The sequence below is a fragment of the Falco naumanni genome, chromosome 7 (assembly GCF_017639655.2).
Source record: "Falco naumanni isolate bFalNau1 chromosome 7, bFalNau1.pat, whole genome shotgun sequence".
Taxonomy (NCBI): Eukaryota; Metazoa; Chordata; class Aves; order Falconiformes; family Falconidae; genus Falco; species Falco naumanni.
In genome coordinates this window covers 33,292,126-33,314,953 of record NC_054060.1, presented here as the reverse complement: position 1 = coordinate 33,314,953, position 22,828 = coordinate 33,292,126, and the positions used below count along the sequence as shown (strand labels likewise).

The window sequence follows — 22,828 nt, the reverse complement described above, 5'->3', positions numbered from 1 at the left end:
CAATGTCTCTCTTTCTCATTCCTGTTTTTGTCCATTCTGTCCCATTCCAGTCATCTTTTCAGCTTATAATTTTCTAAACATCCCAGTCACTGATGCTCAGGAAATAGATTATTCCCAGGTCCTCCGCAGCCATAAAACTTGTGCTAGTAACTGAAAACATATGAAGGATTTGAGAACTCTGCTGTCCAAAGCAGAAGAGGAGAGGAAATGTGAATCCCTCCCAGGGAGCTATTTCTAGACTACTCTGGAATCTGCATTTTCACATATACTCTGTTCAGAAAGTATACTGTGAATGTGAAGCCAGAATGAGCACAGAGTGTGAATAAGCCAGAATGTGAATGAAAGGCAGAGTGAGCACACTCTTCCTCTCCTGGCTTCCCATGCAGGGGCTAGAGACTCTCAGCAACCAGAGGGGAAAAGCAGAATGTATTATTCTACCCTCACATAACTCCTTCCCAGCAATAACTACAGTACCTCTCTTAGAGAATCATAGAATTGTTTACATTGGAAAAGACCTTTAAGATCATCAAGTCCAACCGTTAACCCAGCACTGCCAAAGCCCACCGCTAAACCCTGTCCCCAAGGGCAACATCCACATGGCTTTTAAACACCTCCAGGGATGGTGCCTCAACCGCCTCCCTGGGCAGCCTGTGCCGGTGCTTAACAACCAGCCCTTTTGATGAATAAATTTTTCCTCATATCCAACCTAGACCTCCCCTGGTGCAACTTGAGGCCATTTGCTCTCATCCTATTGCTTGTTACTTGGGAGAAGAGACCGACACCCACCTCGCCACAACCTCCTGTCAGGCAGCTGTAGAGAACAATTAGGTCTCCCCTCAGCCTCCTTTTCTCCAAGCTAAACACCACCAGTTTCCTCAGCTGTTCCTCATCAGGCTTGTTCTCTAGACCCTTCACCAGCTTTGTTGCCCTTCCCTGGACATGCTTTAGCACCCCAATGTCTGTCTTGCAGTGAGTGGGCCCACAACAACACAATTCAAGCTGTAGAGCTAACATCTAGAGCTTTCTCCAAGCAACACCTAAATGATACTAGTGTGGTTCTCTTTAGTTGCATGAAATGTCACAGCATTTTCAGTCTTAACCTCTGCTGCTGAAATGACTGGCTTTTAGCCTACTGCTTGGAGCATGCAAACTGCCTTTTTGCTCACTGTATTGGTCTAAAACCTGTTAAAGTGATATCTTTACAACAACTAAGTGACTTCAAGTCACAATTTATTAAAGAAAACTGGATTGGCGCAGATGTTCATGACTTCTTCTACTTCCTGCTTGCCAGAAGCTCAAGAATAAGCATGTTGCATCAGATTCCACAGAAAACCACAAGGAACAGACTTAAGTTTACAGAAGTATATTTAAAATAAAATTTAAACAACAGTAAGTGACATACAACATACTTTCAAACAAAAGTCTAGAGAAGTGCAGATAGTTTCTATTCATTTTAACAAGCTGATTCAGTTCAGTTCAGGGTTTGTTTTTTAAACAGATATAGTACCAACACAGCTCTTATTCAGCAATAGTACTCAATACAGTGAGACACGAAAGAATGCTCAAGTAGAAGAGGTAGCTGCTCACGAGGTTTCTCAGAACAGAAATAAAAGACTCCAACACTCTTTCTACCAAACAAAAGCATAACATTCTAAAAACAGAAAAGTAAAAAGATACAACTAAAGACCTGTTTCTTTTTGATATTAGTTTTGGCTCCCTGCCCCTTACTAGCAGATCCCACAAGAAAAATATTTAATGCTGCAGGATTCTTCCACTTGTCCTGAAAATTATGAAAGTGCATCACAGAAGTTAACACAAGCCAACTAGCAGAAATATGGAATATAGGTTAAACTAAGTTGGTATTGATACAAATCATTAGCTACCCTAAAGTACATATTAGGCACAACTGCGGAGAAAGAGCTACAGGAAGAAGTGTTGTGTATTTCCAGATTTCTTCCTGCTTAAATCACATGTAAAGCTCTGCATAGGATACAGGCCCAGACTGAACGTCAAGGGTTCGTATCTTGCTAGAACTCCAACAATATCCTTCCTCTCCTTGCACACCTCCAAAGAGCCAGACTGCTCCAGAAGGAATGTCCTTTGACTGCGCTAAGGAAGCGTTCTAACTAACAACAGCTTGTCTATGAAGTTAGCAAACCCTAAACTTCTTAAGAGTTCTATCTTAGGTTACTATAAACAATGTCAATCTGGAATAAGATTGCGTGGATAAATCACTAAGGAACAGCTATTGCACTTGCACATCTCCCAAGTTATAATCATGTGAAAAATGAAAACACATAGATGCAGCGTATGAAAGCATAGACTCCAGTTGTGGTGCAACTAGAGACACTTTATTATACAGAGAAGCTCATATTTATATCTGAGCCCAAATACAAATTCCAGCTGTATGTACCACCAGGCTCAGGGCAGAAACCATTCATGCAGTTACATATCACTACAAGCACGCAGACACCTATTTGCTACTAGATAACCATGTTTATCTTTCTTACTTTCCTTCAGAATACCCAGCTGTTCTCTCATCTCCTGCTAGGTCAGACATTCTTTATCCTCCTCTCCCACACATAGAGACAAAGTTATTTATGTCTCTAGAAAGGCTAACAATACTGATACAAGAGCTAAAAAGTAGCACTATTTGAAAGAATCACTCTTGTCAAAACAAAAGAAGATCCATAGGTGTGGAGCACAGAAGCCTAGATGTTGAACACTGCTGTATAAAACTGTGCATCTGCATTACCAATGCACTACCAAATGCTGAGCCAGTAACCAGAGAGCTGTCTTCTTCAGGTGAAGTTTCTCAACAGAGCCAAGCCAGCTCACCACAAACAAGAGAAGGTCGTGCACTACCTCCTCCTTCCCCACTTTCCCTACCTTAGCCTTGTTCCCTTTCCACACCCACATTCTTTCTCACTATCAGCTCATAGACACACCACCTCTTCCCTTTGCACCTGCTCCCAGGCTTTCCCAGTCCTCCAAACTTGCTAACCCAACTAGAAAAAAAAAAAAAGTTTTTTTTCCTGTCAGGTTAGTTTTCTTACATTTTAGTAAATTAGATTAGTTTACCATGCTAGCTCAAGATAAGCCATCACAGTGTGTAACTAAGAGCAAGGAAGGGGGCACACACCCATCTCCATTCAGCACCAGCAAGCCATTCATTTGATTTAGACTATCCAAATTCACACAAATTCAGTTCAAAACAATCTAAGTCAATATTGCCATATTCCTACCTTTCTTCCCAATACCTGTTCATGCCTTTTATTTGCACCAGAACTATAAATGACTGGGTTTTACAAGAAGACAGCTCAGGGAGCTAAGTTAGCAAGAAACTCATTAAACTGACTTAACTATCATAGCAGTGAAGCCTCATATTATGCTTTAATCTGGCAACTCTAGTGCTTTGGAACATTCATGTCTGACAAGGACAAACAACATCAATTCTCCTACATTCAAAAGGTCTAAACAGCAAGTGATTTTCCCTACTCTTGTTACTGAATAATTGGCTCATGGTCACAAATTCTAGCAATTCTCCCAAATGAAAACCTCCTTGGACACACACCAACACTACATACAGGCTTTTTGTTACATATGTAATAAAACAGTACAATTAGAGATATATTCACTTTGCCCATTATGCAAGTTTATTTTACCTTTTTGGATCAAAAGCTTCTCCACCTCTGGAACCTCCTCCAGGTGTTCTCCATGCCAGGCGTTCAATGTATTCATCTGCCACAAAAGGCTCCTAGCCACAGAATAAAAACTCCTTACAATGTGCCACAGCAGGATGTCCCTTAAGCAGCTGCTTACACAACATTTTGAAAGTGTTTAGAAGCTTTACTACAATCAAGAGCAAATACAGTGTTGACAATTACCCCATCACCTCTTATCTTTACATATTTAATATAGGGAACACTGTTCTTAATATGGTGGGTTTGAACATCTAGTCTAGAGATTGCCAAACTACTAGCAAAGAACTGCTGCAGGTCTGAAGAGCTGGCTCTAAATTACTTGTCCTTATTTCCAGCTGAACTTACAGCTTGTCATTACAAAGCATCTGAGCCATGCAGGAACTACACTGATTTGAGATACTACATCATGAGACCCAGCCATCAGCTGTGCAGCAAATTAGACAGGATTTATCTGTCCAAAAAATTATGTGGCAAAGTAAGTTTTCTCTGCAGTTGTTCAACTCTGATGTAGTTCACAATACGGCATCACAAGCAGAACTGACCAAGGCACTGCCCCCATGGCAAAACAGTGAAAGTCTGTCACTGGACACTATGCAACATCAAACTGCAGCTGCAAAACCAAAGCCGATAAGAAGAAAAAAACAAAACAAAGTAAACACAAAACCAGATGATGGACTTGACTTTCCCAGGGAGGAAAAACAAGGCATAAGTGATGCTAAAAACACAAGGTTACTCAAATTTCTTCCACAATATTTGCTGGATCATCCATAAAAATACTGCACAGTGGTGAAGAGTTAAGATGTTTCTCCATCCAACAATGTTTTCTGAAGGCAGAGACCTCATTATAAAACCAAGACCTCTTATTTTAGTTTGTCTGATATTTAAATTAGCTCAAATATTTCTTCACATAGTTAACATTAAATATAACAAAACACAGTCCAACACCTATCCTTTTAAAAACCTAGTATTTATCAGCTTCATTGGTACTCTAGGAACATTGTTTAGGTACTAACGTCATCACATCTAAGATCACTAAGCAAAGAATTCTCACAACTGTCAGGATTTCATGGAAAGCTTTTAAATTACATGTGGTAATGGTTCTAAAACTTTGAAACACAATGAAACACAACCCAACACGGAGCTGGGAGTGGCTCTGGTTAACAGAGGTGTTTGCAACAACTCATTTCTGATAGCGAAACGCTGGAACATGCCACTGGTGCCTTCGATAAAGCTTGGTTTAAAAAAAAATAAGAATAATAAAACCAAACAGCTGTCCACAGGTATCAAATTGGTTCCTGTATCAATAGGTCTAAAAACTTGTCAGAAGAAGGAGGGAAAATCAGCATTATAGTGTTATCATAGTAACTAAAAACATGGGTTGAGAAGCAAATATTGCCGCTTCAAGGTTTGTCATTCCTCAGAAACACATTATATGCCCTATCCAGTCAGGCCCAGCTATTAAACTGAAAGATAACAAGCTTTTTAAATATACTTTGCAACATGCTGAATCTTGCCAGACAGTTTCACCCTTTCAACAGATCACCCAGTAATACCACATTCAAACACTGACCAGAGTAACTCTGTTTTGCTCAGCCTCCTCAGTTAACCTTCAAAAATAACTGGATGATAACTGGATGATACCACATACAAACAATTTCTCTACAAGTCACTTGTCTCGTTAACCCAGTTCTTCCTGATACAGAATGTTGTTTCCTTTACGTGAATCCTTTCCATCAGAAGTTATAATTCAGTGTTTTCATATCAAGTGAAAATTCTCTCCTTATGTCATTTTTACATCTAAATGTTTGGGAACATTTTTGCAATTTTAGTTGTAGGTGAAATGAGCCATTCAATACAGTAACATTCCCTTCAGGGGACTCCTCCAGCTTCCTAATTACCTTATGGCTCTTTGTATGAAAATCACAACCAGTCTTTCCATTGAAGATCCTGTATTTCAGCTGGAGTACCACTCTAGCTACAAGGATACCAATACAGCACTACGGAATAACCCTGTATAAAGGGTGCACTGCTTGCTGATGCTCTGTGGGTGTATATAACATCTTCTATATTTCTCCCTTCAGATGCTTGCACTAAAAAGATAACTCACACACACATAATGACCTTGATTATTCCTTCTTTTTCTTTTTGCAAAACAACATTTACAGTATTTTTCTGCAAGCCTATCAAAGCCTTCGCTCCTAAGAAAACCTGACATATATGTTCGTAGACCCTCTTGCTCTATCCATTACGGCTCGATACTCCTCTAAAGTTCCCTCAAGTGCACGTGTACTCTAGAGCACCTGTAGCTCCCTCTCCTGCATCCCAAAAACTAGCCAGGCACATGGCAACAAATGCTGTGGTTGACCCCAAACTCTGTGCCACCTGATCAGCCACGAGGCCAAACTGAACCTGCAGCAGCCCAGTACTGCCTGCCCCTCCGCCCCCCAGTGCGGGAACTCACGTGTGTCCCCCTCCTCCACAATCCTCAGCTTGTTGCCCAGTCTGTCTCTCTCCTTCTGCAACATCTGCTATTCTGCAAAAATTACAAACTTGTATTTTGTTTTAACAATATGATACATCAGCACAGAGTATAAATTAATTTAGTCAGAATCACTGTTACATGCAGGTGTAGTAATATTTTAAAGGGACGCAATCTGGAAAAAAACCCTGTTTTTCAAGAACACTTACATAGGAGACCTGTCCTTCAGTTTTGTAGCAGTATAAGCACTGTTCCGTATTATTTAAGAAACAGTAACAGCAGGGGATACTATTATGTGCAGAATACTGACCAACTGAGAAACAAAATGAGCTTTTTCTTCCAAATTTTCACAAAGAGCGTGCTAAAAATAATCTACTCCATTTATAAATGAAGTTCAACGGTGTCTTTTTAAGACATGATTTCACAAGTCCCATTGCAAATTCAAAACTTTTCCATTTTGTTTATATATTGTATCTTCCATATACATTTGCTCTTTTTAATGCTGTCTTGATAATAGGGTTACCTATAGCTGACAGGCTAATTCCTATTCTGAGTCTCCTATCCTGTTCTGCAGAACTGCTGAAAGTCAGCTATTACAAATGTCATTTGCAAGTCCTTTGCCCGTTATCAGATGAGCCCCAACAGTCAATTTTTTCACAGCTTTGAACTTCCCTCTAGCTCTAGATGAATTAATATGATCCTATCCATTCAGCCAATACTACTGATTTAATAAGAGATATGCCTGAAGTGGATGATAACCTGGTTTGATCTGGTCTGTATAAATGAAACTACACCGGCCACATTAAAAAACAGTTTAGAAGTAATAATTGTTAAATTACACTTTGAGTTACATGAGGGAGAGTTGAGTTCATGTTGTGTCCATTTTCAGCACAGATCCTTCTACACAATGTCACGTATTTATATTGAAAATTACTTTCAAACACACATTCATGAAAAAACAGCAGTCAAACACCAACACTCAGTATGCAGCTAAGGGTTATTCCCATAATAAGCACATTGACATGTTCTAACCTACATAGCAGTCACTTCAAACTAACATATTCAAACTTCCATATTGGAAAAAATAATTTCAAGCCCTTTCTCTAGGTAAAGGCCTCGCCCACTTTGCAATTTCACCCTCATTGCTATATGCAAAATTGTTGCATGACCCAAAGCAGCCAAAACACACAGTCTTCTTTCCACATCCAGGTTATCTCACATTCATCACCTCACAAAGAACAAAACTACATTGTCATCACGTTGAGAAATCAATGGGCTCCTACGACAGTTAGAGAGGTGTAGAGAGGGTATATAACCTAGCATCTAGCTACTTAGAACACGGTATATTAGTCTTGTCATTTTTTTTTTTAAACCATGCAAGCCAAAAGATGTGAGTCATAACAGTGATTCATAAATACAAGTGCACACAATGCATCTATAAAACCCACAGATATAGGATCTTCCAGAGAAACAGGAAGACCCTTCCTGAACCCTGGGCAAAGCACGTCCCAGTGTTAACACATCAAATGAACGACAGACTGGCTCTTGATTGACTCAGAAAGCATATACAGGATTACAGAATCATGGAATGGTTCAGGTTAGAACGAACCTTAAAGACCATCCAGTTCCAACCCCCAGCCACGGGCAGGGACACCTCCCACCAGCCCAGGTTGCTCCCAGCCCCATCCAGCCTGGCCCTGAGCACTCCCAGGGATGGGGCATCCACAGCTGCTCTGGGCAGCCTGTTCCAGTGCCTCACAGTGTACCTGGTAATGCTACCACATCCCCATGCACTACCAAGTGGGGACAAACACTTTCTGCTAATCACAGGTCACACCACAAGAGCCTGGGGTCCAGGTGAGGAGAGAACGTGCCAGACTCCTGCTATGTTCTTGTCCTGCTTGTGCACAGCTTTGGGCAAGCTATTTGGTTTCTCACGCCTCAGCGGCTTAAAAGACAGCAAAGTTATTTCCTTATTTCACAAAAGTAAATACCGCGCTAACATGCCATGGTGCTAGGAGCAACCGAGCATGTGCCTTGGGGAGAAGGAGAGCGTCGGTAGGGCCTAGCATGGCCTGTCACCCTGCGGAAAGCGGCACCCCCTCTGCTGCAAAGCCCTGGGAGCCCCAGGCGCAAGGGCCGCCGCAAGCCCTGGCCCCGGGTAGGGCGAGGGGCTGTATCCTCCCGCGGCATCGCCCGCGCTCCGCCCCGCTCCCTCAGCCCCCCGCGGCGACACGCCGCTCCCCCAGGCTCCGGCACCGCGCCGCTCGCCCCTGTACACGCCCTCACGCCGGGCCCCGGCCGGGAGGGCCCTTTGCCTCCCCGCCCGAGCAGGAGTTCGCCCGGGGGGCTGCGCCCCGGCCGCGGCGGGGGGAAGGCCGCCGCATCCCCTCAGAGAGCCGGCCGGCCTCGCCGCCGCCTCCCACCCGCGGGCCCAGCGCGGCCCCCTCCACCCGGGGAAGCCCGCGGGGACCCCCGGCGCTGCCCGCACCCACCTCGAAGAGCTCGGCCGTGGTAGCCATGGCCGAAGGGAGGGCGGCGGGACTGCTCAGCGGCCCGCCGCCGCCCCGCCGCTGCCGCCCATTGTGCCCCGCCGGCCCGGCAGCAGCAGCCGCCGCGGCGCCGCCTCCGCCCGCCGGAAATGGGCCTGCGCCGGGCGGCCGCCGCCGCGCGCAGCTCCCGGCCCCTCCCCGGCGGCGGCCGCCCCTCGGCAGCGCTCCGGCCGCGCTCAGCGCCGCGCCGCCGCCATGGCCCTGCGGGCGCTGTGGCTCCTCAGGCACGATCCCGGCACCGGCGGCACCGTGCTCTTCTCCAGGTAACGGCGGCGCGGCGGGCGTGTGGAGAGCGAGGGGGCGGGCGCGGCGAGCCGGGCCGGGGGCGCTGCGGGGGCCGGGGCGCGGCGGGGCGGGCGGGAGGCAGCGCTCGCCGGGCGCGCAGCCGGCGCCGGGGTTCCCGGGGGTCCGGGGCTGCCGCGGGACCCCGGCGGGTGCGGAACCACCCGCAGCCCGACGCCGGGTAAGTCCCTCCGAGCGGCCGCTGCGCGTTTCTGAGCCCGGGTCTGCAATTTCTTGGGTTCAGATGTTGTGCTTTTAAATAAATCCGGTTGTTGGGGTTTTTACAACTTTTGCATTTTGCACGTGACTTTTTCTCTGTTCCTCCTTTAGTTACTGCAAAGGTTTTGCCTACCTCTTCTCAATCCTAGGGTGGAAAAGGACAAGGCAGGGATTATGAAATACTCGCAAATTAACAAAATGGGCAAAGTAGAAAGCATGCAATTTTTCATGTATCTTGCTTATATTCTCTTTGTGTTGTTCTGTAACTGTTCAAAAAGTACGGTATATTCAGGCAGAAATTTAACTTCCCATTTTATTTTATTTTTGCATACAAAGACAGGTTTTTCAAGTTCGTGCAGGAGCCCACTGATTAGTCTTCCAAAGGAGGGCTTTTTATTCAGAACTCTTGCGGAGTTTTAAGTAAGACTCCGGGCTAGGCAGGCTGCTTTTGTTGGTCTGGCAAAATTTGTTGCCATTTCTGCGTACACTTTTGTGATTCCAGAGGACTTGGTCTGGAGAGTAAGAGATAAAACAGCCAGGGCTAGGGAGCGGAAAAATCCTGAGACCTGGGGTAGGGACAGGACCTACAAGTCTGAGTCTGAATTCAGTAAAACTGGAGAGAGAACACGGGGCTGGGGGTGGGGGGAGCGTACGTAGACTATCTTCCATCTTCAGGTGCAGACAGATCTCTACACTGGACATTCCTCTGATTGTTTTAGGATTAGTATTATGGTCCTTGTATTACCTACAAGACCAGAGATGAGGCCTCCCCTCTACAAACACAGAGAAAGAGCCTTGTCCCAAAAAAACGGAGAGTGTAATCGCAGTGGAGGAAGGGGGGGCTGGTGACAGGGGTATGTGAAGTAACTTGTCACACAGTAAGCGGCAGAGACAAGGAATAGTGCTCCTTTGAAAAGGGCAAACTATACTTGATACTTCAAGTGATTTCCAGACTTAGATCTTTCACATTCCCAGAGGAAATAATAGGGCTGTAGAAACCCCATGTTTATCCTCCTAACTGACCTTAAATTCAACAAAGCGCACAGACAATATAAAGAATGCCAGATCACATGGAAACTGTTGGTTTCAGGACTTACGCACTCAGCTGGAGATACGTGAGCCCTGATCTTTAACCTCAGAGGAGACATCTGGGACATCAAAGCATTCCTCTTTTTTTGAGCTGGTCATAACTTAATTCAGGCAACAAATATGGTCTGCCTCTTGCATCACCAAAGCTCATTCATCCCTGGAAACTTTTTTTTTCTTCTTTTTTTTTTTAAAAAAAATTTCATCACTTTCTAGAAGGGAATACTGAAAAACTGAGATCTGAAAGGCTGACTAATTGTCTAATGATTCAGCTGAAGCTGTGAAGATTCAGTGGGAGGAGGAGAAGATTGCTGTGGTGTGGGGACAGCTTCAGCAAATGGAGCAGACAGATTAGGACATAAGACAAAACTAGACTGAAATATCTCTGCTTCCTTTGTTTTGGAAATGTTGACCAAAAATAAGAGGTGCTTACCAAGGTTACATGTAGCCGCTTACCAACAGCCTTGCTCTGGAAGTCCACGTAAATTTTCGAGCTGCAAAACCACTGTTTGTTCACTCTTCAAAGCAGACTTGAGACTGCAGGGAGGCATTTTACTGTCATCTGTATCCTGTTTACGGATCTCGGATCTCATAGCTCTAGCTTCTCTCTGCCTATGCTTGCTTTTTCCTTGTTGGGGGGTGTGTGGGGTGGGGGGAAAGCCCTTGATGCCTGATTAGGAATCAAACAAAAAAGCACAGTCACTGAAAATAAGCCTGAGGAAGCATAGTTGCCTCCAGCAAGAGACTCTGCTACTCAGTAAAGAAAAGATGGTGTAGGTGGGACTTCAAGACAACAGGGTAAGAACCATGCGAATGTTGGGGAGCAGAAAGGGAGTGCTACACATGGAGGTCATGGATACAATGAAGTACCACGTTGCTGTGATTACAAGTTCCATAGCAATTTAAGAAACAGACTGTCCATGTGTCCTTAAAAAGATGGTATAAAAAGGGGAATAGATGAAGGCATTTATATATCTGTGCATTTTTTTCTCCCATGGTTGTAAGTGTGGCTCTGAGTGCAAACATCCAGCCTGGGAACAGATCTGCTACTAGATGATTCATAAAGTGATTTAACTAGTTGCCTGGTGTGTAACCTGTGAGATGTGCACTTTGAGGGTCCGTGGATAAAGGGAATCCACAAAAGATAATGTAGAAAAGCTAGCCTGTTACCAAACTTAACGTAAGAGAGACTCAAGGGAGTCTGCAGTTCCAAAACACGATGAAGATCAATGCATTAGTGAAAGCAATAATTTTCCTTTTCTCGGCTATTTATTAAAAGACAGCTCATCAGTTTGTCTTGATAGATTTAGGTTAGCTTGAGAAGGAATTCATCCCTCTCTCCTTTAAAAAAATAATACTACTTCAGAAGAAAAAAATGCCAGATGTAGCATTAAACAGCTAGTATGTGTAGGAAATTTGAAATGAAATATATATGTTAATGCAGTCAAACAATTTTAAAATATACAAAACCTTGCATCTCTGTGACATTATGATTGTATCTTAAATACTTGAAAAAATGAAATGATGAAACAGTCTTAAAAGCTTAAAATCACTTATATTGAACATGCAGTGTGGAATCCATTTTGCTCCCTCTCCCCACACAGTCCGTGCAGCCTTTTCTGCAAAAATTTGACTGACTTACACTGAAATCTTTTTGGATTTATAATACTGTCAAGATTTTTAATTAATCTTGTTAATCAATTAAAGCAACTGCTGCAGATCAATTGTGTAAGCTCAGAAGAGCAATGAAAAACCTGTATACAAATAACTTCCATTACTGTCTTCTAAACATGGTATCTAGTAGAGTAGCAAAGCTGTAGCAATAGCATACTGTATCTCGGCAAAAAGCTGTTGCAGTTGGATTTTATTATGTGGGACATCCGTTTTTTTAAATGTCTGAAAACTTGCCTTCAGTGTGATCTCACCTCTTAGAAATGTTTCACTGTTGAAGTTTCACTGTGCTGGTGTGAGTCATGCTTGGGTTCATTAGTGCCATTTAAATGTCCTATAGCTTTGTGCAACTGGAAGGGTAGAGACAGATTCGCATTTTGTTAAAAAACCTGAGTGAATGTGTTTGCTCAAAGTGCCCAGTAAAAATCCACCTGCTAGAATGAAGCCTAATTACTCATTAAATAGTTTTATTGACAGTGATTTGGATGCTGATCCTGTCTCTGTTTCTGTCAGAATGCTGCTGGTGTCCACTTACACAAGGTTACTTTTAGGACCAGAGGGGCCTTTGGGAGTTACTTGAATACCTAAGAGAATCCCATCCTTGATTATATCAGTATTCCAAAGATTTTTATAATGCTTTTGCATTTTCCAACAGCCAGAAAAGGCATTGTGCAGTTCTGCTTCTAGGAACATCTGTTGGTATGATATTTTGGGTGGGAAAAGATCCGCAGCGTTAAGATGTTCTCATTTCCGTATCACAGACGTTACCCCACCGTTGAAATGCGCGCGGAGACCTTCAACGGGTCAACACATGTGCCTGTACCATCTGACAACGCTTTTCTTAAAGCCTTGCTTTTTGAACTGAGACTCATAGATGCCGATATTTTTGTGGAGCACCGAGATACTTGTACTCAAATCAATCACTCATCAGTATATTCAGTTTGCACCGAAGGAGGAGATCTCTGGCCCGTGCTTGCTTTTCAGAAGAGTGGTCTGATATACGCGTGTCTTCCACTAGTTGAGGAGACCTTGGAGCCACGGCCACCCCTCCTCACCGTCCGCGGGCTCTCGCAAGGACTGGCTCTTTTGTTAGGCATTGTGGACTACATCTCTCCAAGTCGGAAGAACAAAGCTGAGATGAGTGCAAAAATAGGCCAGCTTCGAAATTTGCTTATACAGGCCTGTCCACTTGGCACCCCCTTAAACACAAACATACGCAGCTTGAACAGCTCATTTGATGACATTCAGGAAATGCCCACAGATGAGCATCAGCCGGCCTGGAGATCCAACACATATAAAGGCAAACCTCAGGTTAATGTCTGTATCACTGAAAAAGTCAAGTGTATGCAGTATGACAAAAGAGATGTTGCGGACGTGTGGCAAGTTTATGGAGCTGTAAATTGCAAGGTGAGAGCAAATCTGTGCAAATCTGACCCAAAGTATTTTTCATGCAAGCACGCTGGGGAAGTAAATACTCATGCCATTTTACTTTGGTATGTGATCAGTGAATTTCTAATACTGTAATATTTCAAAATGTAAGGTACTACTACATATCAGGCTGACAGGTTAGTGTTTTTTGTTTTGATCTTTAATGTTTTTTACCTGCAGGCTTCATGCATTTTTTCATTATTTATGGGAATTATATTTCCAGAAATAGCTACATTGCATGTATCTTCCCAATTTCTTCTTACTTTAAATGAAATAGAGAAAAATAATGTCATACAGTCTTTGTGTATAGAGACTAAGAAATGGTAGTGCTAACACCAAGTGTATTTCCAGCTGTATGATAAGCAATGTGTTAAATAATGATTAGAAACAAAATTTCTGAATGAGGCTTCTACAAGTTTCTGTATATGAGCTTTTTAAATTAATTTTTCTACCAAACAAAAGTTTAATCTTCTATCCTACTTTATTCCATTACAACAAGAATCCACAAATATTGTTTGTTTGGCTGACATAAAAACAGTTGATAAAAAATCTAGTAAAATAAATAGTTGTCTAATTAATTTTGAATGTTTTTGCGTGCAGTGATGGTTTTCATTGTTTAAAATTAAAAATTGGGGAATATTGACTAAATAGAATATTGACTCAATAATAATTATGAAATACATTGAAAATTGTGTTTTCTATAATTAATGCATTTAACATTCTTTGTTCTGAATTATGCTTAGGAAGCACATATTATCACAGTACACTGTACTTGTAACTGCCAGTGTTTTAAGAGGAGAAAGACCTTCCAATAAAGTAGATCATGGTAATGTAATTATTTGCAAATGTGGGACACTCATCTCTGAAGGAAGCCAACCTAAGTACTGTGCTTCTGAAGACTGGGTTATATCCCACCAGCCATGCTGGCAGGGATTATGGGGGTGAGCAGCTTCCTCTCTCAGAGGGACAAGTTTGTAGGTCATCTTGCAGAGTGGATGGCCTTACATAAGAAGGCGGCCCTGGTGTAATTGTGCACTGCTGAGCTGGCACACGGAGGGACGAGACAATGGATGCACTGCACATGGTTGCTGTGAGAAAGCTGACATGGGACCACAGTGGCCATTAATAGCGTACTTGAATCCATTAAGCAGATGTTGTAAAAGTAACTGAATTAATTAGACTATCACCAAGTGCATTTATGTAAAATTCATAATGATGTAGCTATACAGTAAGTCCTTGGCTTGCTTATCTGCTGTTTTCTTGCTGAAGAGTACTTGTCAATTAAGAGACATTTAGCTAAGACTGCATCACTAACTGTACCATGGAAAAGGCTACAGAAATGGGAAAGGGATTTTGTTTTCAAAGTACTTGTCAATATTACTGTTTGAAGCCAGCTGAAGATTTTTAGTGTGATTTTTTTTTAAAAAAAAATAAATCCTTATATTCAAATTTTGAACGTCTGATGCTGACTTGAGGGAGATATTCTAGAATAACTTCTTGACTTCATTTTTTCAAGTGTGACATAGAGGGATCTGCACCAAATGTAACCCTCAGTTTGAATCTCCCGACTAACGGTCCTCCGCTCCAAGATATCGTGGTCCATCATTGTGTGACTTCTGTTGACCCTGCCATGCTGATGTCCAATAGTGCCGAGCCACTGGATGATTCTGTGTATAGTGGACCTTACAAATTTCCTTTCATTCCTCCTTCAGATTCCTTCAACTTGTGTTACTACACTTCCCAGGTAATAACATCCCTGACCTTTGTTATTTTCAGGTCTTCAAACAGGAATAAAAATACCTGTGGCGTTGAATGTGTCTGAATGAGTTTCAGTCTGATACAGGTTGTAAAATGCTTTTTATAATATAAACTGCTTGGATGGCACTTTAGGACCTGAGTTATCTGAATCATATTCAGGAGGTGCCAGTACCTTTGATTGTTTGGCATCACTGCTCTTACTTCAAATGAACCACTTAGATGCCTGAATTCTACAAAAGATGTTCAGGCTGAGATGTCAAGCGCATATACCACAAATCTATTTATTGCAAGCAGCCTAAAGAGTTTGGTACAGTCGGCAATTAATATGTATTTGTTATTTTTTAAAGTACTTTAGCAATTAAATAGTATATAACTGATCTTATGATGATGGTGTTAATTTTTCTTGAGAATGAATATAGTTTTTTCCAGGTTCCTCTTCCACCAATTCTGGGACGTTATCAACTCATTGAAGAGGGATCACAGTTAAAAATAACAGTGAACTTAAAGCTTCATGAAAGCATAAGGAATTCTTTTGACTACTGCGAAGCTCGTATTCCTTTTTTCAACAGGTAAGAATAAAGAATTCCTAAACAAATTTCTTCCATTTCTCTGTGATCTTCCTGAAATGAACCTATCAGATGTCAATGTAACAGATTATGCTCCGTCAAAGTACTACCAGTGGACACTGACCTTGCAAATGTTGGGAAGCCTCCTTGAAATTCTAGTAATTTCTATAATACAGAATTTTACTGGAATATTTGGTTCTGAATACTTCTGTTGTGCATCCTGTTTCCCTGTGGTATTTTTTCGTGTGAAACGCTACCACAATCCTCCAGGTGGATTAAGTCTCAAGATCATTTCCAACCTAGGGTTACCTGTTCCTTAAGACTGCTAAGACTGCTAATCCTAGCTACAGATCAGCTTATCAAAAATACAGTTATTTAAAATTAAAATGATAGTTTTCATTTAAGCCTCTCGGACAACTGCCATGACTATGCTGTCACATAATTATCATGAAAATTTAAAGATGAAATGATACAAAGTTGCTGGTGCTGATCATAGTGTTAGTGAAACGCTATCAGTGAACTAAGACAGTAAAATATCAACAGCTCTTTTATGATTACTAGGTTGAGACCATGGTGATTTCCTTCTGCTCTGTAATTTTGATTTATAAATTAGCAGTGTGCTCAGATATGTGTGATTTGTCTATATGCGCATAAATAATGTCTTTCAGCATGTTGTTGCTTTCTTTAACAAAATGGGTGTTAAATACTGAACGATACTAATTCCAATGGTTTTATTTCTCCTCTGTCACACTGTAGGGGCCCAATTGCTCGATTAGAGTACAAAGTTAGTTATGGCCAGCTGGATTTGTCACAAGAGAAGAGCCTGCTGGTTTGGGTCATTGGTGAGCAGAATACCCCTGCGCCCTCTCACTTCCTCCCCTGGGCAGTTTCGTGCAGTGTAGGCACAGCTGTACAATTTCTCACAGATGCTGTTTCTGGCTTTAGGACAGAAGTTCCCTAAATCTTTGGAAGTTTCCCTGACTGGAACTGTGTCTTTTGGCACTGCAGGCAAAGAGCACCCAACTGATTATGTTTGCACTGGGAACACTGCTTATGTAAAAGTAAGTTGCAGGCTCTGTGAAAAGATGCCTTAGTAGTCATTTTTTTATCTTACATTGGCTATGAAGATACGTTGATTTTAAATCAGATATAATTATTAGCCTCTTTGTTCTCAGCATGAAGTTTTCTGTTTTCTTGCTTGCAGGATTTGACATCCTGTCAGTTTCGAGTATGCTTGCACACCAAGAGCATGTAACACAGATTGCCAGTATTTGCACAGCAAGCATGACAATACACATCTGATCATGTTTTCCCTCTCTTTCTGTAGCTGTATTTTAGGATCCCAGACTTTACACTTACTGGATGTTATGTAGACCAGCATTCTGTTGAGATCTTTGTACCAGGAAAACCCAAAGTTACTGCATGTGAGTTGCTAAAAATGTCATTTATTTAACTGAAACTGCGTATTGAAGTTATGGACTGGATGTCAATGACTAAAATTATGTAGCTAAACTTGGACAAAGCTTTTTGTTGGTTTGCTTGGAACATCCTGGAAATTTTGTTCTCTACTTTGATGTTTGGAGTTTTTTTGTTGTTGTTTTGTTTTGTGATTAAAGCATCCCTGGAGTAGGAACTGGCATCTCCCTTTCAGATGAAAGCTCTTATTACACAGTTACAAAGTCAGTCTCTCTATTGGGCTCTCTCCCCTTTGCTCTGTGATGTTTTACTATGCTCTGCATAATAGCAGAACTTTTACTGAGGGGGTAGAAAATGCTTCTCTATTCTGGCCCCTTGTTTAGGACACTTTTGTCAAAGATGTAATATGTGGATTGGCAATACCCAGGAGCAGAACTCAGCTCCTGCCTTCAAGGCGAGACTGTTGCTGTCAGTGTCATCACACCAATAGCCCTTGGTGGATGTGGCTGTACATTGAATCTCTGGAGCAGAAACCAAATCTGCTTATTCGTCAGTCAACACAGGAGTACTTCCAAGTCTGCACCAAAAATACACTAATTGGGAACACAGCAGTCACTCGTTAAATCCGAGCAGTACTGTTGAATGGAAGCAATTTTTATTTGTAGCTGTCTATCTCTTGCAGCTTCTGTCAGTTGTGTTAGCAGAAGTCTGTAAATGCCTTTTGAAAACTGTTTAATTTTGTGACAGGTCACATTCAGTCCTAAATTGTAACACAAAAAAGCAAGAGTTTAATACTGTATATATTATATAGAGTATGCAATTTATATTCATTGAACAAAATCAAAGTCATCCACCTGCTTTTGACTTAACCTATGTTTGAATTTTAAGCTTATGACTGATACATTAGTAAAGATAATTGAAACTGAGACTTTAAATGTCTCATTATCAGAAACGATTTTCAAATAATAAGTCTTACAGTTTAAAGATGCCATTGTACCTTCTCTGTAAACTAGTAAGGATGGATTAGTAGTCTCTTAACTTGAATGAAGGAATGTCTGATGGTAAGCCACCCTGTAATGCTTGTTTTTCTTCCCTTTTTTTTTTTTATTTAGCCCGGAAACTCATTTCTACCGATTATTACATCTGGAATTCCAAAGCACCAGCACCTATGGTCTATAAACCCTCACTTGCCTAATCTTCTTGTGAATTATTTTTGTATTTAAACAAAACAGCTAATGAGACCAATGTCATGATAGAGTGAAAATAAATATTCTCCAGCACTTGTACTTTGTATGTTTTCTTAAAAATTTGTCTTGAGGGAAAAAAAAAAGAGGTAATTTCTCTTAATAACATAGTTGGTTTAAAATTGTTTAGTCCTGATTTTGCTTACAGAAGACAATTTGAAATGTACTTGCTGTGGCCATTTTTACTTTCCCTTCTAACATTAACTGGTACAAAGTAAGTAATAGTGACACAGATACAGACTGGCATGATTGGACGTGTCTTCCAGGAGGACTACCAGTTACTTCACTGGTTTTATAAACCATAAAGCTCATGGAGTGGGAAAGCTTTCAGTGTCTTATTCCAGTCCTGGAGTCACAAGGATCTGATTTAGACCCCAGATTTACAGGACAGTTAAAAGCAAGAGTTCTGTTATTTTCACGAGATGCCTACAAAATACATACAAGTCAATAATTTACAAGAATTTTAAGAGAGGGAGAATGGCATGAGTGGCACTTGTAAAAACAAAGATGATGCAGGAGTCTTGTATGGCCTCTGTCAGCAGAAGTGGTGAGTTCCCTTTCACACATGCCTGTGAACTGCATTGCTCTGAAAGCCAGCATTAGGATCCAGAGGTGTGAACCTGGTTTTTCAAATCAAAAGGCTAGCTTTGAGCAGGCAGAACCAGCTAAGTTTGCTGGAGGTTCCAAAAAACATCACTGAGCTGTTTTCCCTGGAAAAATAGGCAGAGGAGGAAAGGACTCAGTTTATAGAGGCAGACCTCTAATTTTGAGAAGAAAATTGGTATCTGCAGGAACACAGGAAATGGACTTCAAGAGAGTTATCAGGAAATGTGCAAATTCTGAAAGGCAGGTGAAAAACTGAGAGAACCTGGAGAGCAGCACAAAAGAAGAGAAGAATGCTATCTAATAACGGAGCATGCCGGCTGCTCCTGCCGTACCTCTTGTTTAACTGTACGCTGTGTGATAAATAAGATTAGTGATTATGTAAGGAGAAAAGTTTTAAGCTATAATTTAAAAAATGCTTAGATTGAGATAGTAATCTAATTGGTTGGTTAAATGTTCTATAGAGTGGATTAATTCATGTGAAACATGCCGTTCAGCTGAAGCTGTTATGCAAACTTATAAAACAGAGCTATCCTAAGAATCATTTCACGCAAGTGGTTTGTCCATTGTAATTAGCAGGCAAAAGGTGAATTAACGATTTTACCCAGAATCCAGCCTCTACCTGTTACAGACGTCCACATGCCTGGACGCCATAGTGTGAGTGGAGAGAGTCTCTCTGTTGGAAGGGTTTATATCATGTTCTGTACACCAGGCACCCACCACAGGATTTTGGTGTGCTGGTGTTTGTGTCCCACCTTCCTGTGAGAAATATGGGAGCTGTCTATTCACAGCGGCACTGTGGAGGCTAGCTTTTCTTGTTCACAGGTGTTCAACAAGTACTCCCCAATAAATGGTATCTAGCAATGGAACTCAAAATTCACAGTGAATTAGACGAGGAGACACCTTGCACTTAATAGCAGGAGGTCCTTCCCACATCATGTTCCTTGTTGTTTCCCTCTAGTCTGGAAAAAAGGAGGCTCAGAGGAGACCCTACCACTCCCTGCAACTACCTGAAAGGAGGTTGTAGTGAGTTGGTGGGTGTCAGTCTCTTCTCCCAAGTAACAAGCAATAGGATGAGAGCAAATGGCCTCAAGTTGCACCAGGGGAGGTCTAGGTTGGATATGAGGAAAAATTTATTCATCAAAAGGGCTGGTTGTTAAGCACGGGCACAGGCTGCCCAGGGAGGCGGTTGAGGCACCATCCCTGGAGGTATATTTAAAAGCCATGTGGATGTTGCCCTTGGGGACAGGGTTTAGCGGTGGGCTTGGCAGTGCTGGGTTAGCGGTTGGACTTGATGATCTTAAAGGTCTTTTTCAACTTCAGCGATTCTATGATTCTGTGTCTCCAACCCTGTCAAGGTTAGGAGAGCTGCAGTACTCGGGAATGGAGGGCTCCTGCTTTAGATTACTTCGTGCATGCATACCGCTGTAGGTTTGGGTGGAGGAAGGGAGTGAGTGGTGTTTCTTTTCTACCCCTGAGCAGTCTTCTACAACTTCATGCAAGCCATCACCTGTTTTATTATAAGGGTTTGCTCCTAAACCTCTGGATTATAACTCTAGCATGCTCCCGCGTCATTGCTGTGTGGGACAGCTCTGTAGTAAGGGAAGTGGGGAAAGGAGGTGCTCTCTGCTTTTTTTTAGAAGTCTGGCTGAGGTCTCTCTGGCAGGCTTGACTATACAGCATGCCTTGTTCTTCAGAAAGCACCCACGAACGGATCAGACAGCAAACCAGATCAGGTTAAATTGGCACATGCCTAATCCAACAGTCTTGTGCAACAACTGTGAGACCTCCCTGCTGGTGGAGAAAAAGTCAGATGAAGCCTTTCTCCTGGCCTGATGGGCTACGCTTTGCTTTGCAGAAGGGGAAGGGCACATTCTCATGGGTGCTTCAAAAATCTTAGTAAGCCAGTAAACTAGTAAAGTAAGCTTAGTAGTAAACTTGGCAAACTAGATGGCTAGCAGCTCAGGCCCATCACAGCTGAGGTACCTTTGGGCATGACAGACTGAACACAAGACAGGGAGAGAAACGAGTGATGTGTGGCTTCAGGTGCCTCCAGGGCTGGGCAGCAAATGGGAACACCGGGGAGACTGGGGAGATGACACTGGAAGCCAGAGTTCAAGGAGTTATAAATGACTAAACTTTCCTGTGAATCTCTGTGTGTTCCCTGGTAGTTCCCCAGACAATTTCACTGCTTCTCTGCCTGCTTTGACCATTTTTCCTGTTTTAAGAGGGAGAAAAAACACTTTGAAAACTAAATCAGGAAGACATGATTGAGAGCTAATGTGAGCCTGGACACTCCACGGCAGAGATGGTATCTAACAGTAGTTCTGGTAGGCTCTAGAGGTGATTAAGCCCTGTGTCAGTGGTATTCTTTTAGCTCTTTAAAAAAAACCCAAGGTTTTAAAATTAAAGGAAGTATTAAAGGGAAAAAGCAAGAATTCTCTTCTGGTACAGAGTGTTCTTTCTTCTACGAGAAGTGCTTGCTACTTGAAGTGCTTATAATTTTGTCACGGGTATAGACTGTATGAAAATGTAGCAGATAACTTTGCAGAAAGACTTTCACAAGAGGAGGCCAAAGCATTCTGCAGTCTTAGTATTGCATTTCAGAGGGCTAGAAGAAAACTAACATGCAAATAATTGAAAAGAATAAACATAAGGACCTAAGTAAATATTGGGTTGTCAACCTGACATTTTCCCAAACAAAATAATGGGTATAAATAAGCAAGAAGTTAATATAGAACTCACTTCATTAATAAAATGAATTTGTTTCATTTCATTAAATTTTTGGGTTAATGCCAATTAACATGAATTTAAAGCAAATATACACTGTCAAACTTTTTAGATGAGACTACACATTTCGTTGGCAAAGAGAATTGATGTAACAGACCTCTAAAAAATTAAAGTAATGCAAAATCCATGTATAACCCACTAAACAGTAGAAACTGGCTGACCTTTCCAAATGCAGTGGCAATGGGGAACGATCACCAAATGTGTTTTGGAGCCCAACTGTGTTATTTAACACTTTGTGGAAGGTGTGGAAGGAAATGAGGAATTTGCATTGATGAAGTTCACAGAGGGTGCGATGGCTGAGAAGCAGCAGTTACTGGGGGTGCTGAAGCCCTTATTCAAACTCTGATGGTTTGAATGTCTTGGGGAGAAAAAAAAAAGTAGATGTTCCAGCACAAGCAGGTGCAAAGGTGTGGATCTGAGAACAGATGCCGTCGATACAGGGTGAGAGGAAAAGCAAACCATGGAGTGTCAGAGACCTAATGTGTAGCTTAGGTGGCCGGAAGGACCAGTGCAATCACCAAATGCACAAGGAGCAAAAATGCGGGAGTAGCTGGCACTGGTGTGATTCTCACCAACCCACATATCCCCATTTCTTGGAGAATGTCCAGACCCTGAAGCTTCTTAGAACTCCTGAGCTTCTCAGCAAAATCTCCCGTATTCTTCACCCCTACCGCCTTGCAACCTCCAGCATAGCCTGCCTCTCTCCAAGTGTTGTGTCCAAAGGCTTATACCAAGGTGCCATGGTGAGGAGAGATCTCTCTTCAGGTGTCTTAAGTGCATTCCTCCCACTCCAAATCCTGAATTGTACCAGGAGTAAGACAGGACCAGGAAGCCCACCTTTCCTTGGCTGGTAACTACTGCTGGAAAACAGCTGCTCAGGACCCCAGGAACACCTTCCCACCATGGTCACCTTAACTTACCTCCTGAGCTTGCTAGTCATATTGGGAGACAGAGTCAAAAGCATCACCAGTGTCCGTGTGTGAGACAAATGTCGCCTGCCCTCCAAATTCACAAGGCCTGTTCCTCTCAC

At 42.2% G+C, this 22,828-nt stretch overlaps 2 protein-coding genes across 3 annotated transcripts in view; one reads left to right on the top strand and one right to left on the bottom strand.

The window, feature by feature from the left end:
* EXOC5 (exocyst complex component 5) overlaps positions 1–8,820 on the bottom strand; it is a 29,837-nt gene extending 21,017 nt beyond the window's left edge. For both annotated transcript variants that reach the window (XM_040600332.1, XM_040600331.1), the window contains exons 1-2: positions 8,679–8,820; positions 3,666–3,757 (exon numbers count right to left, since the gene is read on the bottom strand). In XM_040600332.1, the coding sequence (XP_040456266.1) occupies positions 3,666–3,757; positions 8,679–8,705 (119 nt within the window). In that variant the 5' untranslated portion in view covers positions 8,706–8,820. The remainder of the gene's footprint in view (positions 1–3,665; positions 3,758–8,678) is intronic.
* A 42-nt stretch (positions 8,821–8,862) lies between these two features.
* AP5M1 (adaptor related protein complex 5 subunit mu 1) lies at positions 8,863–18,441 on the top strand. The gene is made up of 8 exons (XM_040600333.1): positions 8,863–8,998; positions 12,755–13,400; positions 14,938–15,165; positions 15,609–15,748; positions 16,502–16,587; positions 16,691–16,806; positions 17,073–17,169; positions 18,274–18,441. Exons 1-8 carry the CDS (start codon positions 8,931–8,933, stop codon positions 18,354–18,356), a joined length of 1,464 nt encoding a protein of 487 aa, XP_040456267.1. The 5' UTR covers positions 8,863–8,930; the 3' UTR covers positions 18,357–18,441.
* Positions 18,442–22,828: the final 4,387 nt, after the last annotated feature.

What these genes read in the sequence shown, in the direction of transcription:
- AP5M1 (XM_040600333.1), top strand. Translation starts at nt 8,931, where the DNA reads ATGGCCCTGCGGGCGCTGTGGCTCCTCAGGCACGATCCCGGCACCGGC. An exon ending in CGTATTCCTTTTTTCAACAG is followed by an intron (nt 15,749 to 16,501) that starts GTAAGAATAAAG and finishes GTCACACTGTAG; the next exon opens with GGGCCCAATTGCTCGATTAG. An exon ending in GGAACACTGCTTATGTAAAA is followed by an intron (nt 16,807 to 17,072) that starts GTAAGTTGCAGG and finishes CTCTTTCTGTAG; the next exon opens with CTGTATTTTAGGATCCCAGA.